Here is a 17009-nt window from a genome sequence, read left to right as displayed (position 1 = left end):
ACTCCGTCTCAAAAAAAAAAAAAAAAAAAAAAAGAAAGATATCAAATATTAGATGAGTTGTTTTCCTAAACGAGCTTTGTGAATTCAGGTTTTATAATACACACTCTCTTATTTTACAAATATAGAACAGTATAGAAAATCAATACAACTTGCCCAAAATGAAACACAAATTCTCATTCCTAATCTTAAGCAATCTACTTATGTGTTTCTCCCTTTCCCCTCAGTCTCTATTTGACTGTATCTATAGTTTTTGACATTCTCGAGTGTCAAAAACAGATCTGCTTACCATTCCCAGCATATCCCGTTCAATATTTTCCGTGGTGCATCTGCACAGATCCACTGCCGCTTCCCCTCTCTCACCGATTCTAGGCCAAGCTACTTCCCACTCCTCTTTTAAAGCAACATTTAAGGAAGAAAGTTTTTCTTTATATTAATGTCTCTACATGTCCATCTGTCCTCAGTACTCGAGGGCTCTGATGCTCTACCCATCTAATCCATTAGGCAACCTTAAGTGGTCTTAAAACATAAAGCAGATCAGGTCATTCCCCTGCAGCTCTCAGTTGTTTTTCATTGTACTTGTGGTAGAAATCTAAACTCCCGAACAAAAATGACAAGGTTGTGAATTATCTGGCCCTGCCGCCCTCCCTAGCTGGCCTTGCAGGCAGTCTCTTTTTTACTCACTCTAATCCATCCATCTGGCCTTCTTTCAGTTCCTCCAATGCTTCCAGTGTATTCCTACACTGACACCTTCACATACTGCTCTTTCTTCCTTGAAGTCTTATCTTGTAAGCCTCATCATAAATGACCCTTTTCCCAGAGATGCCCTCCCTAACCCCAATGCATCAATAGGAGATCTTCTTTGACACTCTCTCAAAGTACCTTTCTCTTGCCTTCATAAAGTGCTCGTTTTTGATGTATAAAAAGGTATGCCAGCATCCATCTGCACTTCCCTGGTCAAGTGAGCAGAGCAAATTACATTGGAGCAGAAGTTTCAGAAGAATTACTTATTTTGGTAAATTTGGAATCATTAGCTTTACGTAGTGGAAATTGTGTGGTATAACAAAGGAAAACCCACACAACACTCTGTGATATAGACTGCTGGTCACTTGGGAAGAGGTATATGGTGCTTAAGGGGCCCAGGACCTTCTGGTCAAAGAGGAGATCAAGAAACTGAACCTCTTCTCTCAAGATTTGAAGCCAAGAAACTTGGAGCAGAGTGGATTTGGCCACATTCACTACAGGGAAAAGACATAAAAGCCTTAAAAGAAAACTTAGAGAAAGGGAAAAACTGGATGTGGTGGTGCACACCTAATAGTACAACTACACAGAGGCTGAGGCTGGAGGATCACTTGAGCCCAATAGTTCAAGGCTGCAGTGAGCTATGATCACACCACTGTACTATAGCCTGGGCGACAGAGCAAGACCCTATCTCAAAATAAAATAAATTAATTAAAAATAAAAAATAAAAGAAACGGGCCGGGCACAGTGGCTCATGCCTGTAATCCCAGCACTTTGGCAGGCCGAGGCAGGCGGGTCACAATGTCAGGAGATCGAGACCATCCTGGCTAACACGGTGAAACCCCGTCTCTACTAAAAATACAAAAATTAGCCGGATGTGGCGGCGGGCGCCTGTAGTCCCAGCTACTCGGAGAGGCTGAGGCAGGAGAATGGCGTGAACTCGGGAGGCAGAGCTTGCAGTGAGCCGAGATCGTGCCACTGCACTCCAGCCTGTGCAACAGAGCGAGACTTTGTCTCAAAAAAAAAAAAAGAAAGAAAGGGAAAGACACATTTGTCAGGAGATAATCTGAGGACCACCCAGAGCCTAATGATCTGGGAAGGCTGATTCTAGGGCAGCATGTGGCCTGAGGTCAGCAGCCCTTTGAGTCCATGTACTCACTCTAGCAGTGTTTGTGTTCTGGAGAATTGCGGCTGAACATTACAGCTGGAGTCATAGGTGTGAATTAATGTGCTCCCTAATTGTGGAATCCAAGCACAGATCCAGTACAGCTGGGGCCAAGCGTGTTCCATTAGGGCCATCATGCTGCACTGGACCAGCCCTGTCCTGCCCACATGAGGCCAATCTCATGTGTGGTAGTCAGGGCAACCACAGTAAGATCCATCAGACTAGTTACATTTGCTTATTGGAATGACTGACTATCTACTGTCTGTCTACCTTAGTAGACTGAAAGCTACATGAAGGAAGATAGCATTCCATTTGGTTTACCATTGAGGCTGCCACGTAAAGCTGCACAGATCGCATACTGCTCAACTCCAAAGATTGTCATTATCTTACAATATAATGTGAATAACACTCTCTCGAGCAACGTAACTGCTCAACCTGTATAGCTAAATGAATCAGTGCTGGCCACCACTGTATCACCAGAGTGATGAGAGTGGCAGGCACGTAACAAGCTCTCAATAAATATTTATAGAATCACCGGATAAGAGAACGTGTGATCTATTTTGTCCATTTGCATACATTTCTATGCTTTTTCCTAATAATTCTTTACGTATTTTCTCCCATATATCTGAAATAGTGTGTCCAACAGGGACCATTTAATGTATTTAGAGCTACAGGAAGTGAGAACTGAAAGGAGGATCAGAGTTGTTAATCGTTTTATCTTACCGATTAGAAAAGGAAAGTCCGGCAAGATAAAGTGACTTAGATCACATGGCAAGGCCATGACCAGATCCAGGTCTCTTGCCAGCCAGTGCCTTATTCTCTCTGTGGCATTCACTTGCTTCTTTAATAACTTTCTTCAGTTCTTCTTATGAAGCAGAGAGGAGTCCTCACAAGTCGGGGGTCACTTAATCACTGATGCTACTCTGTGGCTGAGGAGCTGGCTGTTGGGACTTTCTTCTATTTGGGGAAATATGAAAGTGTGTGATCTGCCAGAAGCTCTGACTCAAATAAGGTTGTTGGTAGCAAGATGTTACCAAGGAAATTTCATACCTCAAACAGCAATCAGTGCTCCACTTTACTGTCTTGTGAACCTCTCAGAATGAATCTAATCTTTTACAATCACTCTTTCATCATTTTCAACATTAATCACACACTTCTTTTTCCCAAATTTTTATGAATCACAACAGCAGCATATTCTCAACCACAGAAAATGGTATTTACTATGTGTTCAGAAAGAGGGACAAAAAGATACAAATCAAATTTACTTTCAGGATATAACAAAAAATTAGTGGAAAGGGTATGTTTTAAATTACACGTAATATTTGGGGACCAATTATTGCTTGAAATAAATAGGCTTCCAGTTCCAACATGGCCTTTTGTTTTTGTATTACCAAGAGTTTTTAAGCAGTAATGGTATATGGTGGAGAATTTCTCTTGTATTCATATTGCACAACTTTTGCCTAAATTAGTAGGTGTTTTCTTTTTTCTAATATAAAGGGGGAATACTCAAGCCTCCTCTTCCATTTCTGCTACCATTTTTCATTTTAGATCGATGATCCTTCAAATATCTATCATAAAATTAGTTTGCTAAAATAATATTTGGATTTTAAGTAAGCAGCCACATGAGTCACTGAAATGTCCTCCTTATAAATGTGGTCCCAGAGAATATCTGGGAAGGCCGCTGGATAGGAAAGTAACACATTGTGCTATTTGCAGGCTGCAAATAACATTAATGTGTTGTCAGGACCTGGTCAAACTGTGTGAAGCAGTTTACAGCTCCATGATTCACACACTTTGGTCTGTCTTAAGGCTTGTGTAATTCAATTCTGGGCCGTCAGTCAGCAGCAGAGGTTCTGTTCAGCCCCAACACTTCTAATTGCCTGTGAAAAGATGAAGACAACTGAGGGAGAGACTCTCTCAAGAAGTTTGCAGAATGCCTTGATCTTAGACAACAGTTAGATGCACAATTAGTTCAACTCAAGATTCCATTGAGAATAGGTTTGCGCACATATAGGATAACAGGAAGAAGACCCTGACTGGAAAGAGCTCACACGAGAGGCTGTGGGTGCTAGCAAGACCCGCATTTAACTCCAACACAGAGGGATGACCGTTCACTGGGGAGGGGAGCTACTCACTGCACATGAGTCGTCCCCTTCTCAGGGCCACAGAGCAGAAAAGAGCATTCCAGACCTGTGACAGAGGTCTTCAGGACACAAGGTACTAGCTCCTCCTTCAGGTGTAAGGGAAAGGGGAAATGGGATCAGTGTGTTTTGGAGTTAGAGAGCTAACTAGAAGCTGTAAAAGGGAACAGATTACAGGGCTGAGAGAATGCAGAGGAGGGATGGTGGCAGGGGGAGGGAAGGGGGGATGAATTACAATACCTTATAAAAATTTAGGCATCCTGTAATCCCAGCACTTTGGGAGGCTGAGGCGGACGGATCACGAGGTCAGGAGATCAAGACCATCCTGGCTAATGCAGTGAAACCCTGTCTCTACTAAAAATACAAAAAAATTAGCCAGGCATGGTGGCGGGCACCTGCAGTCCCAGCTACTCGGGAGGCTGAGGCAGGAGAATGGCGTGAACCCGGGAGGCGGAGCTTGCAGTGAGCGGAGATTACACCACTGCACTCCAGCCTGGGTGACAGAGCAAGACTCTGCCTCAAAAAAAAAAAAAAAAACTTAGGCACAGTTGGTTTCCCATTTTTCTTTCTGTTTTTGAAAGTTGCATTCTCTACCACGTTTTTTCCCCAATGAACTGTAACTAATCAAGCTGTGAAACACCACTTGCCTCTTTTCTCCAGTTTGCTAGAAGAAAGGCCTATCTCAGCACAAGAGTCAACGTTACTATCCAGTGAAACATCACAGGGGTATTCCTCATATGGAAGGAATATTCCCAGCTTGCTAAAAGGACTCAGTAATAAAGTATTTTCATAGTACTGTATACTACCCCATTATTTTCACATATGTTAATCTTGTTGGTTTTCATTATAATACTGTGAAATGAGCTGGGTAGGCATTTTTGTTTCAAAAAGAAAGGAAGGAAGGAAGGAAGGAAGGAAGGAAGGAAGGAAGGAAGGAGAAAAAGAAAGAAAGGAAAGAGAAAGAAAGAAAGAGAAAGAAAGAAAGAAAAGAAAAGAAAGGAAAGAAAAGTAAAGAAAGGAAAGAAAAGTAAAGAAAGAGAGAGTGAGGGGAGGGGAGGGAAGGGAAGGGAAGGGAAGGGAAAGGAAAGGAAAGGAAAGGAAGGGAAGGGTTCATAAAGATATCAAGTGAATTGTCTAAGGCCAAAAAGTAATTGCTTATTTACATGGGGCCAGACCCTGTCTTCTGATTTGGTTGCTCAAGTATTCAGTCAAGGCCAGCACGGTGGCTCATGCCTGTAATGCTACAGCACTTTGGGAGGCAGAGGCGAGAGGATCACAGGAGGACAGGAATTTGAGACCAAACTGCCCAACATGGTGAAATCCCGTCTCTAGTAAAAAAAAAATACAAAAATTAGCATGTGGTGGTGCACGCCTGTAACCCCAGCTACTCGGGAGGCTGAGGCACAAGAATCGCTTGAACCCAGGAGTCAGAAGTTGTAGTGAGCCCGAGATCGTGCCAATGCACTCCAGCCTGGGCAACAGCGAGACTTTGTCTCAAAAGAGAAAAAAAAGTATTCAGTCAATAAGCACGTATTGGGCAGACCTTATATGGCAAGTAATTATGATAGTTCCCAGGAAAAAAATAATGTGCAAGACAGACACTGTACTTGACCTTGGCAGAACTAAAAGAACAGAAAGACAGTAAACCAATGTCTCCAATGAAGTGTGACTCAGACTGTGAACCGGAAATGCAGGGTATCATGAGATCAGGGCACCCAATCACGGCCTAGAGAGGATGAAGGACGGCTTCGCTAGAAAATGGCTTCTAACTTGAGATCTTAGCCAATCCAAGAGAGGTGGGTGCTTGGCAGATATTGCTGAATGGCTGAGGGGTAAAGTGGCAATGAAAAAATGGAGAAAGAAGTGTTCTGTGTAAAGAGAACAGGGTGCAGGAATTCACAGAGAGTTTCCATGTTGTATGTATCTCGGTCATACGCTGTCCAACTGTCATTTCTGTATAAGAATCAATTACAGATATTCCTCAACTTACAACAGGGTTACATCTGGGTAAACTCACTGTCAGTTGAAAATGTTGTAAGTTGAATACATCGTAAGGTCAAAGATGCGTTTAATACGTTTAATACACCTAACATACTGAACATCATAGCTTAGCCTTGCCTACCTTAAACATGCTCAGAACACTTACATTAGCCTACAGGTGGGCAAAATCATCTGGCAACACAGTCCACTGTGGAGTGTTGCTTGCTTACCTTGTGTTTGCGTGGCTGACTGGGAGCTGTGCATGCATCACCAAAGAGTATCATACTGCATATCACTAGGCCGATAAAAGATCGCCATTCCAAATTCCAAGTACAGTTTCTACTGAATGTGCATTCCTTTCACACCATCATGAAGTTGAAAAAGCGTAGGTCGGAGACTGTCTGTACTATGTTTACAGTAAAATGTCGCCATATACTTAGGGGACAAGATATAAGAGGAACCCCCCAAAATGAGGCTCCTTCATTGGTTACCATCTTTATGAAAGTTGGAATTTTCTAGGGAAAAGGAGGACTTGAGAGATTGTCTAATGATTCTCAAGAAGCACAGCTGGCAGGAGTTGAAATACAAACTTCCTTCCTGTCTTTTTGTAAAGCAACTGGAAAAAACGGGAGAGTAAGAATTTGACATGTTACAGTTGTAGATCTTAGTGTTGTGAGGCATGAATGAGATAAACGTGGAACACTGGCAGGTTGCAAAAACATTACACAGATGTACAGTGTTTTAGGGGGGACTTCCCCGCATTTCTTTCCTGCAATGCAAAGGCAGAACTAAAAACTGAAACTTAGCACCCAGTATCCCTCACCTACCACCCCTCTGCACCCTCAGAGGAATCATAGTCTGTTACAGATGCCTGTGGTGCATATTCCTGAGTGTTAGTCCCAGAAAACTACACCTATGGAAACTTTCATAATTTAGTTGTTGACCTTCACAGCTTGTTCAAAAGAGAAGGGCCAGTGACTCACAATATATTACAACTTCAGACCATGTGAATTTCTTCAAAGATGATGGCTTAAGAAGTGTTTAATTCTTGGCTCTTTCTGATAAACTCAAAAGAGTGAAGTCCTCATCTTGTCATTCAGGGACTAACCATCTAAATTTGCTTTCTTGAACATTTTTAAAACATCATTCCCATTGATCTAGTGTGCACCCTTTGTTCTCATTGGGCTGGGTTTTGGGACACACTTGCTCCCAGTCATGAAGTCGTGAAGTGAGGTTATGCCAATTCATCTTCCTGGAAGTCTCCTCTGGCAAATTCAGATTGACTTTTTTCTGAGAGCCAAAGGCATTAATTACATCCTATCTTGTATTATAGTTCTACAAATATTTCACCCACCAATGTGGAAATTCTGCTTTTCTGAACAGATTATAACATTAATCAGTTTTATAATCATAGAATATTTTGTTGACCTTCACACCTTTTTCAAAAGAGAAAAATTATAGAATATTTTTCCTACAATGTGGATTCATATGTTTAATCACGTTCTCTGAAGCAACATCCCGAATATGGCAGAAAGTTAGAGGCAGAAGAGATTAGCAATTGAATAATACTTTTATATGCTGTAAAACATTATTTCTGAAAATAATTCATCATACATATCTACCACATGTGGCATATTAAAGGCAAATTTCACCTGTCAAAATATATCAGTGATTCCTTAACTAAAATGAAAAAAAAATCACAACTACATTGTGAAATATCTTCTTGAACTGAAACATCTCTATTTGTGGATACTGAGCAGGGAATTCAGTGGTTCAAGATTAAAGGCAAAAGTTTCTAAGGCTGCTTTTATCCAGTTCCAAGATTGATGATGAGAAACTGTTTGTTGCTCATACCTCACTTTTCACGATGTTCATAGCTGGCTTTATATTTACTGTTTTTGAGATAGCTCACAGTATTAGCCACATTCTACCTGCTTGGGAGTGCCAAGTTATAAAAGTACAAAACGTACTCATAGCTTCCTTTGAACAAAATCCTAAGGTTATTCCCATTTCTGGAAATTTAGCTATCAGGTCAAACAACTGAGCTATGGTGAGCATCATTCATAAAATATAAAACAATAATGACAAAAATCAAATAGATTGCAGTGCTGGATCAATCGGCTGATTGCAACAGAATGATGATGTGATGCCTTACATAAGCAGTAACTAAAAACTGTAGATTATCTATCCTGGTGACATCATTTCCCACTGTACCCTCTTAGTTTCACGTTTTATATTGTATTTTGCAAAATTTCTGAGAAAAAGAAAAAGGAAACAAAGCTTTTGTTTAAGGATGCATAAACCTCTATTCAAGTATTTATGTAGTGTGAACTCGTAGCTGTTGGGACATTTTCTTATTATGGTGTTTCTGTCCTACCAAGTTTTCCTGCAGTAACAACTGAATATTTATTATAGTCATGATAGTCTTCCAGGATATATTCAGGGTCCTTTCAAGTAAGAAGTTTGGACAATTAGAATAGTATCCTATACCCAACTTAACAAATGCTAACAGGAAATCTATATTACACTCATAGTTAGAAAAAACAGCATTAATCTCTCATTTTAACACTAATATGCTGAAAATTCAATTCACTAAATTCTAGTGTTTTTATTCTTACAATTCTCTATTAAGAAAGCAGCTTTGCCAGTTTCTTTTCTTTGAAGTAATTCCAACTTTGTACAGTATATCTTTTTGAAGATATTTGGAGTTGTTTTTTTTTTTTTTTTTTTCCAGATGGAGTCTTGCTCTGTCACCCGTGCTGGAGTGCAGTGCCGTGATCTCGGCTCACGACAACCTCTGTCTCCCCAGCCTAAGTAATTCTCCTGCATCAGCCTTCCGAGTAACTGAGATTACAGGCGCACGCCATCATGCCCCGCTAATTTTTGTATTTTTAGTAGAGGCGGGGTTTGGCCATGTTGGAAGGCTGGTCTCAAACTGCCGACCTCAAATGATCCACTCACCTCAGCCTCCCAAAGTGCTGGGATTACAGGCGTGAGCCACCGCGCCCAGCCGATGGAACCATTTTCTTTAAAAAGTTCCCATTTCTCCTAGGCCGGGCACGGTGGCTCATACCTGTAATCCCAGCACTTTGGGTGGCCGAGGCGGGCTGATCACCTCAGGTCAGGAGTTCGAGACCAGCCTGGCCAACATGGTGAAACCCCATCTCTACTAAAAATACACAAATTAGCCAGGTGTGGTGGCAGGTGCCTGTCATCTCAGTTACTCAGAAGGCTGAGGCAGTAGAATCACTTGCACCTGGGAAGTGGAGGCTGCAGAGAGCTGAGAGCTCACCACTGCACTCCAGCCTGGGTGACAGAGTGAGACTCTCTCAAAAAAAAAAAAAAATTCTCCTTTTTGATATGATCACATGTTGAATTTATTTTGTTTAATGTTTTTATAATTGAATTAATAAAGTGCCCAGTAAAATGCTATAAATCAATAAGAATTATCCAAATTGAAATTAAGTAAGACTAGTTTCAAATACAGCCTTTCTTGAAAGAGTGAGTTTCGCCACCCTAAATTACAGTTTTCAAGATTGATCTACTTTCTTTCTGAGGCTACCATACTTTTGGTACTAGAATTAAAGTGTCTAAATCAAAAACACACTACATGGTTTCACTTTGACTTAAAAACAAAATACACAAACAATAAATCATAAGTCTGATTAGCTGTGTGGGTATTTTGTTCAATTGATTTAACTGCATTTTTTTCCCTAGGATATAAATCATGTGATACAGCAAACTCAAAGATGTGGGACTCAAATGACACTTGTGAAAAATTCAGATACCCTGTTTGCCTTTAAAGTTATATTAATTACCACACTTTAGTAAAGTGTTTACTATTTAGAACTCTTTCTTCCTTCCTAGTTGACCACCTGTACACTCCATTTCCAGGCCATAAAAGTAAATACTGTATATCTAAAACTGGTGCTGGTTTTGATAAGCCATAGTGATGACATCGGCCTGAGTTCCAACTCCTGGAATAAAGAACTGTGACCATACAGCGACTTGTGGGCAGTTAGGTCTCAACATAACTCTCCTTGTCCCCTCATGTCACTGATTTGGAGCCAAGGTTTGTGCTCCAATGTACCAAACCAGGTGAAAGAAATTACATTCCTATTTTCAAATGCAAGGGATTTAAAAGCATACATGGCGCACAAAAAACTCAACGTACTTAATGCCTAATGCCACTGAACTCTACACATAATAACGGTTAAAATACTGAATTGTATGTAATATATTTTACCACGATTAGGAAAAAAAAACTGCGTTCACGTGTTTCAAAGGTTTTCCACAATGGTATAACACATATAGTTGGTTATACCTTTATAACAGTGACCAAATCGCTCTTTCTGCAACATCTACTAACCCAGACTCCCCAGGGTCTAAGTAAGCATCCATTTTTCAGGAATTAGTAAACAGCACTTACACACGGACATTTCTAGCTAAAAGTAACACAGACAAAAAACCTCGAAAATATCATGTAAGGGCAGGTGTTAGGCAAAGAGCCTCTGCAAACATCCTTGCTCCTCTGCGCTGCTCTGGTATGAGGAGCTAGGACACGGAGAAACCTCTACCTCCTATCTCAGGATTGGCGAACCCTGCTTGAGTGCTGCAAGGGTAAGTAAATGCTGGGCTGAAGAAGCTGCTGAGCTTCCGGACGCCACTGACTGTCGTTCGGGCACTTCCTAGAGCAGAGGGTCAAACACCATGGCGAAGGGCTGAGGAGGCAACTCGCATCTTTCATTCTCCTGCCTCATCAAGAATGAACCTTGAAGGCACCCATAGGTCGCGCAGTGTTTCAGAAGCTGCAGGAGGGCTGTGACTGCCTGGGGTTGCAGACTGAAAATCTCATTAACGTGAAAGAGGACTTTGAAATTGAAAAAAAAAATCCCACCATATCAGGCTACAGTTATCATAGCAATTCTGCTTTTAACGCACTCAGGACAAACCTCTACCTCTGCATATATGTCATTTCAGTGACTCATCCTGTCTCCTCCCCGACTCGAATGTGAGCAGCCCTGTGATCTCTCTGTGCTCATAACCAGTGCCTAATGCGAATCCTGGCTCTTGGAAGGCGCTCGGCTAGTAAGTGAGGAGCTCAGCTCTGAAGCTGTAGCCAAGACAGCGCGGGCCGGAGGAAAGGACGCTCCAGCGCTCTGCGGTTGCAAACACACCCCTGCAGGTGCTGCCACTTAGCGAAGTCCCAGGTTCCCGCTTACTCGCACGCGCCTCCCGACTTCCCCCAGCCCTGGAACTACCTACCAGTAGCGGAGACCAGCAGACCGACAGCACGCACATGATCCCCATGAGCTGAATGGCCGTCTCGGTCGTGATGCGGCCCCACTGGGCGCTGGACTGCGATGCCGTGGCCTTGGCCCGGCAGCGGGACACCAGGGCCTTAATGGTGGCCAGGTTGCAGGAAAAGGTGACTGTCAGCGCCAAGAGCCCCAGGAAGGCAAAGGCAGAGGCGAAGAAAAGGTTGCCCCAGTTATGCGAAGAGCTCGTCCCGTTGCCCCCTCGCCCGGTGCTGATGAAGCACCACGTCCCGGGCCACTGGACGGTGTACTGGCCCACGCCCATTACCGGCAGCAGGGCGAAGGCGAGCACCGCCAGCCACACGCCGAGCAGCACAGCGCGGGTGGCACGCGTCTTCATGTGGCTCGCGTACCAGTGCGGCGCCCGGATGGCCAGCGCCCGCTCGACGGCCATGGCGCTGGCGATGAACAGCGAGGAGAGCCCGAAGACAGTCATGGTCAGCCCGAAGAAGGTGCAGAGCCGCCCCGACGGGTCGAGGTGCTCCCAGCGCTGCTTGGACAGGTACACCACGATGACCACCGGGGTGGTGAGAAGCTGCCCGGCCAGGTCGGTGAGCGCCAGCCAGCCGATGCACAGCAGGAAGGACTTCTTGCGCTTGCTCTCCCGGCGCCGGTAGCTGCGCGACACGAGCAGCATGGCCAGTGCGTTGCCCACGAAACCGGTGAGCAGCATGGTGATCGGGAAGGCCACGGACACCGATCCGCAGTCCTCGCCGGACCCTGGGGGGCGCGTGAGGTTGCCCCGCGCCTCGGCGGAACGCTCGGGCCCCCACATGCCCGGGTAGGAGTGGTTGAGGCGGGTGCAGAAGGGGGCATGCCCTCCGTAGCCCCGGGTCTCCTTCATGTTGGCTTCGAGGTGAGGAGGGGATGGCGTCCGGAGAGCCGCAGCCCGAGCGGGCAGACGCGGCGTGGGCGGCGGCGGAGGTCGGCGTCTACAGCGGCTGGGGCCGGGCTGCCCTCCATGGTGCGGGGCGCAGCCGCCGCCCTGCTCCGCTACTGGGACCAAGCCGCGGCGGCGCCAGGGCTCCCTGGCCCGGGAGGGAGCCACGCCTTCCTCTCCGGGAAACCTCTGGCTCCGAGGCGCGCCGAGGTGCCGAGTCCCCTCTATAAGGCCGAGGGGGCGGGGCGCCCGTGGGTGTGGACAGAACCGAGGTGGGAGGAGGGTGCAAAGCAACCGGGCGCCTCTCTTGGCTGTTGCCTGTCCTGATCGCCTGGGTCGGGAAACCCCAGACGCGCTCCTCGGAAACGCCCTGCTCCTGGCCGGACCGGGAGCCCACCGGGCGCCTCCGCCGGTTCTCCGCCAAAGTGTCGGTGGGCGGCAGGCAGCCAGTAAGTCGCCCTGGTCTTGCGGACCCCAGGCAAACCGCCGAGGCGCGCCCGAGCGCTCGCCCTCCTGCTTCTCCAACCACACACGCTCCTACAGGGACGGGACCCTTCTCCTGAAGTCCTTTAGTCACTCCGGTAAAGTGAACATCGCCCGTCCTGAAGCAGTCCACACAAGCCTTTGCAGAGCTGATCGTTACCTTTTTTCCTTTCTGCTTTGGGACTCTAGAGTGCTTATAAAAAGGCCAAGGTGTCCTGTCCCCTGGGGTGCCGCTGAAAATTATAAAATTTCTAGACAGTGCCTGTAGACTTAAGGGAATAGACACAGGGAAACAAATACATCGGATGGTTGAATTCCAAGACCAAGAAATCCCAACTACTCCCCCTCGCCTAATCCTGCCCGCTCCCCTCCCCACCACCCGACAAAAAGGCCAGCTATGGCAAAAGTGGCTACAGGAAGGTGGCATCCATTTGCATATCTGAGGTAGTGAAATCAGCTGCTCCCAGCCTATGGGAGTGAGAGGGGAGCAGAGGAGAAGAGTATTCCTTCCAAAGCCTCCAACCATCTTTCTTATCTTCATGCAATAAGAACTAGAAAATGTATTCAGATGTTATGAAGGCCTTAATCTGTATGGAAACTTTGCCTTTGGAATAAGAAACATTGAATGACAATAGGCATACTTGCTTGCTACGTAACCTCTTTCAGTAAGCCAATCTTGTATGTACTTCTCACAAGCATTTTCTCGTTTTATCACAGAAATCCTCCAAGGTACTATTGCTATTATTATTCCCCTTAAAGGTGGGGTGACTGAGGCCCCATGAAATTAAAGAATGTTCCTGAAGTCTCTCAGCAATTCTCAAGTCCCATCTTATTTGAAGCATGTATTCCTGACGTGGGTCCCATAACTGCTCTCAGAAGATGAATATTAACGGTGAGATCAATTTCCCCTAATCTTGGGAAAGTCTTGTGTTTTTTGTTTTGTTTTTTGCCTTTTTACACTGTCTAAGAAATGAAAAGATTTTTAAAAATAATTGCAAAGTTCATTTTTCCTCATATTTAAGAATTAGACTTAATCATATAGCACTCTAAAGACCATTATTTTCATTGACACAGATCGACTTTCAGAACAAGCCCAATCAGTTTTGCCTTTCTTAGCTTAGCTGATGTTCTGTATGGGTGTTCTTAACTTTTAAATTACTTTTAAGAGGTAAGAATGGGATATGTCCCTCTGCAATGCTTTCTTTATGTGCTGTTGTCTTGATTCTGTATGAGAGTTTGAAAAAATATCACTAGAACATTATATGTTTTTTAAAGAAGGAAAAGCAAGAATACAACTTAAACTCCATTTTAATAAGATGCATTAATCACAACATGAATTTCATTTTGTGTTTTGCTGTCATTTAAAAATGTTTTGCACTTTTGCGTTTTATTGACTAAAATGTTACATTTACAATGGGAACAACGGCTAGGAAGGGTGAAATGGTTTGATTCTAAAATATTCCCCAAACTTTTGTCTTATTGTTTTGAATTAATCTCAAACCTGTATTTGGGATAGTATTTTTCTAGCCTAATATCGTTTGAAAATAAAATAATATTTGAAGGTATTCTTAGACAAAGCTTTATCCAAAGCGTTTGGATGAAAGTGGCTATCAAGTTTATACTGTCTACAGTTAGTAAAATTCTAGTGTAATTCAATATTTAAAATTTAAGACCATATCACCATTCACACAGCAAAGGAAGCAAGGCTTATCTTTTTCCAGTTACATCAAAAACTATTCTCATTTTTATTCACAAATATTTGACTTATTTGAAACTTTTACTTCTCCCACTGAAGTGCTTGCTGTAGCCAATTGGACTTGATAAGCATGGTAAGCGTCGGGGCATGTATTAGTAAAGAATTGTTAGCCTCTTACTAACCGCTACGCCAATGAACAAAATGTGTTGCATTTCAGATAATTTGGGTAACATTTCTCTTCTTTCAGCATTTTGCTTCATTCTATATTGTCTGCCTTTAGCTATTTACCTTATAAACAAGTGACTGTGAGGTTTTGTGGAGTAAGTGTGAAGCTGGCAGTTGGATTCTGTTTGGTACTTTCTGGTCAGTTACTACGGATATAGTGTGAATTGTGTTGGTCTGAAACAACACCACCCTCTAGTGACCAAAAGGCTAATAACATGCTTTATGCTGTTTTAAAGAGAATTTCCAAAGGGCCAATGGATGCTTTGCTTAGGGAATCTCTGATTTCTTTCCTAGAGATCTACTTATCAGTACATAATTGTGGTCAATTTGTTTTCCTTTGAGGTTACAAATTGGCAACTTTGTTTAACAGTCAATAAACCAGTAGAGGATTAAACTGAAAGACCAGATATTCATGTTTTTTTTTTTTAAAGTATACATTCACCTATTATGTTTTCAATGAAATTCTACCCTGGACATGTTTTAAATTCACAGGTTACTTAATTGTACCCCTCTTGTACCTTACAGCTTAAAATGTATAATGTATGTCAATATTTAGCTAGTGATGATGAATTTATTTTGCTATTTACTTCTATTAAACATCTATTTAAAAATCTTTTTTTTACATATGCTGCATAAGTTTATAAAATTTGATACATGTAAAAGTACAAATACATGCAACAAATTAGGAAAACATTTATTATATATAACAAAACTCTAAATTCTTAATATATAGAGCTCCTACATATTAAAGACCAATAACAATAGAAAAATAGGCAGATGTACAGAAAATACACAGAAAAGGAAACACGAATGAATTTTTAACATAAAATAATGCCAAACCTCCTTTGTAACAAGATAAATTCAAATTAAGGCCCTGAGACACAATTTTTCACCTGTCAGATTGAGAAATATTAAAGTCTGCTTAACACTGAGTGGATGAGGCAGAAACAGGGACTCTAATATGTGTTTGGGGTTATAAATTGGTATAAATTAGGAACAATTTGGTAATAGCTTTCAAAATTAAAAATGTTTATACTATTTGAGCTAACAAGTCCATTTCTAGTAATTTATTCTGCAGACACACTAGCACGTCTGTACAAAGATGTTCATTAAAGCATTGTTTGCAATAGAAAAACACTGGGAACAGACAATGTTTACTAGTAGAGGATTAGAAGTAAATTATGGTGTAGCAATAAAAGACAACACTATACAGCAGTCAAAATGAGAAAGTCTCTAAGTGTATACTTAGACATCCTGTTGTTTTTTTTAAAACAAGATGCAAAACACTACATAGAGCACGTTGTTATTTGCTATATACATAAATACATAAACAGGCCAGGTGCAGTGGCTCACGCCTGTAATCTCAGCACTTTGGGAAGCCGAGGTGGGCAGATCATGAGGTCACGAGATCGAGACCATGCTGGCCAACATGGTGAAACCCCGTCTCCACCAAAATACAAAAAAATTAGCCAGGGGTGGTTGCGGGTGACTGTAATCTCAGCCACTTGGGAGGCTGAGGCAGGGAAATCACTTGAACCCAGGAGGCGGAGGTTGCAGTGAGCTGAGATCATGCCACTGTGCTCCAGCCTGGTGACAGAGCAAGACTCTGTCTCAAAAAAAAAAATCTCTATATCTATCTATATAGATAGCTACATATATATATGCCAGATGTAGTGGCTCACGCCTGCAATCTCAGCACCTTGGGAGGCTGAGGCGGATGAATCACCTGTGGTCAGGAATTCGAGACCGGCCTGGCCAACATGGTGAAACCCTGTCTCCACTAAAAACACAAAAATTAGCGAGCATTGTGGCACACGCCTGTAACCCCAGCTACTCAGGAGGCTGAGGCAGGAGAATCACTCAAACCCAGGAGGTGGAGGTTGCAGCGAGATGAGATCGCGCCACTGCACTCCAGCCTGGGCGACAGAGCGAGACTCTGTCTCAAAAAAAAAAATTAAAAAATATATGTATATATACCCATTCATATCTATATGTGTGTGTGTGTGTGTGTGTGTGTGTGTGTGTGTGTAGATCCTCTGAAAGGATGTTAAAATGGAAGGAGTATCTCTGTTTCTACCTAAGGCCAAGCCCTCCTCTTGTGCCCTGTTCCTATCCCCTCTTACCTTCTCAAGGACTTTATTTTTGAAATGATCTTCTTTCTTTCCTGAATTCATTTCTTTTTCTTTTAGATTATTTCATGTGCATATAAACATGCCTTAATATAATACATTTTAAGAAAAACTCCCCTCGATGCACATTTCGCATTACCTGGGCTCTGCTGCTTCTCTCACATATTTTTAAATCAATATTCCTCAAGCAGATTAGTTGTAATTTTTATATCTCCTCCTCAACCCATTTCAACTGAGATTTCGATAGTAAACTG

The 17009-nt window shown here is 43.0% G+C and overlaps 1 protein-coding gene across 4 annotated transcripts in view; it reads right to left on the bottom strand.

Moving 5' to 3' along the window:
- Positions 1-12424, bottom strand: part of PTGER3 (prostaglandin E receptor 3) — a 181888-nt gene extending 169464 nt beyond the window's left edge. For 3 of the 4 annotated variants that reach the window (XM_032155593.2, XM_032155594.2, XM_032155588.2), the window contains exon 1: positions 11290-12424. In XM_032155593.2, coding sequence (XP_032011484.1) covers positions 11290-12186 — 897 coding nt within the window. In that variant the 5' untranslated portion in view covers positions 12187-12424. The remainder of the gene's footprint in view (positions 1-11289) is intronic. The other variant, XM_032155591.2, reaches the window with a different exon arrangement.
- Positions 12425-17009: the final 4585 nt, after the last annotated feature.

Source organism: Hylobates moloch, unplaced genomic scaffold (assembly GCF_009828535.3).
Source record: "Hylobates moloch isolate HMO894 unplaced genomic scaffold, HMol_V3 SCAFFOLD_5, whole genome shotgun sequence".
NCBI lineage: Eukaryota > Metazoa > Chordata > Mammalia > Primates > Hylobatidae > Hylobates > Hylobates moloch.
Note: the sequence above shows the minus strand (reverse complement) of the source record. Positions and strands in the feature narration are given on the sequence as shown.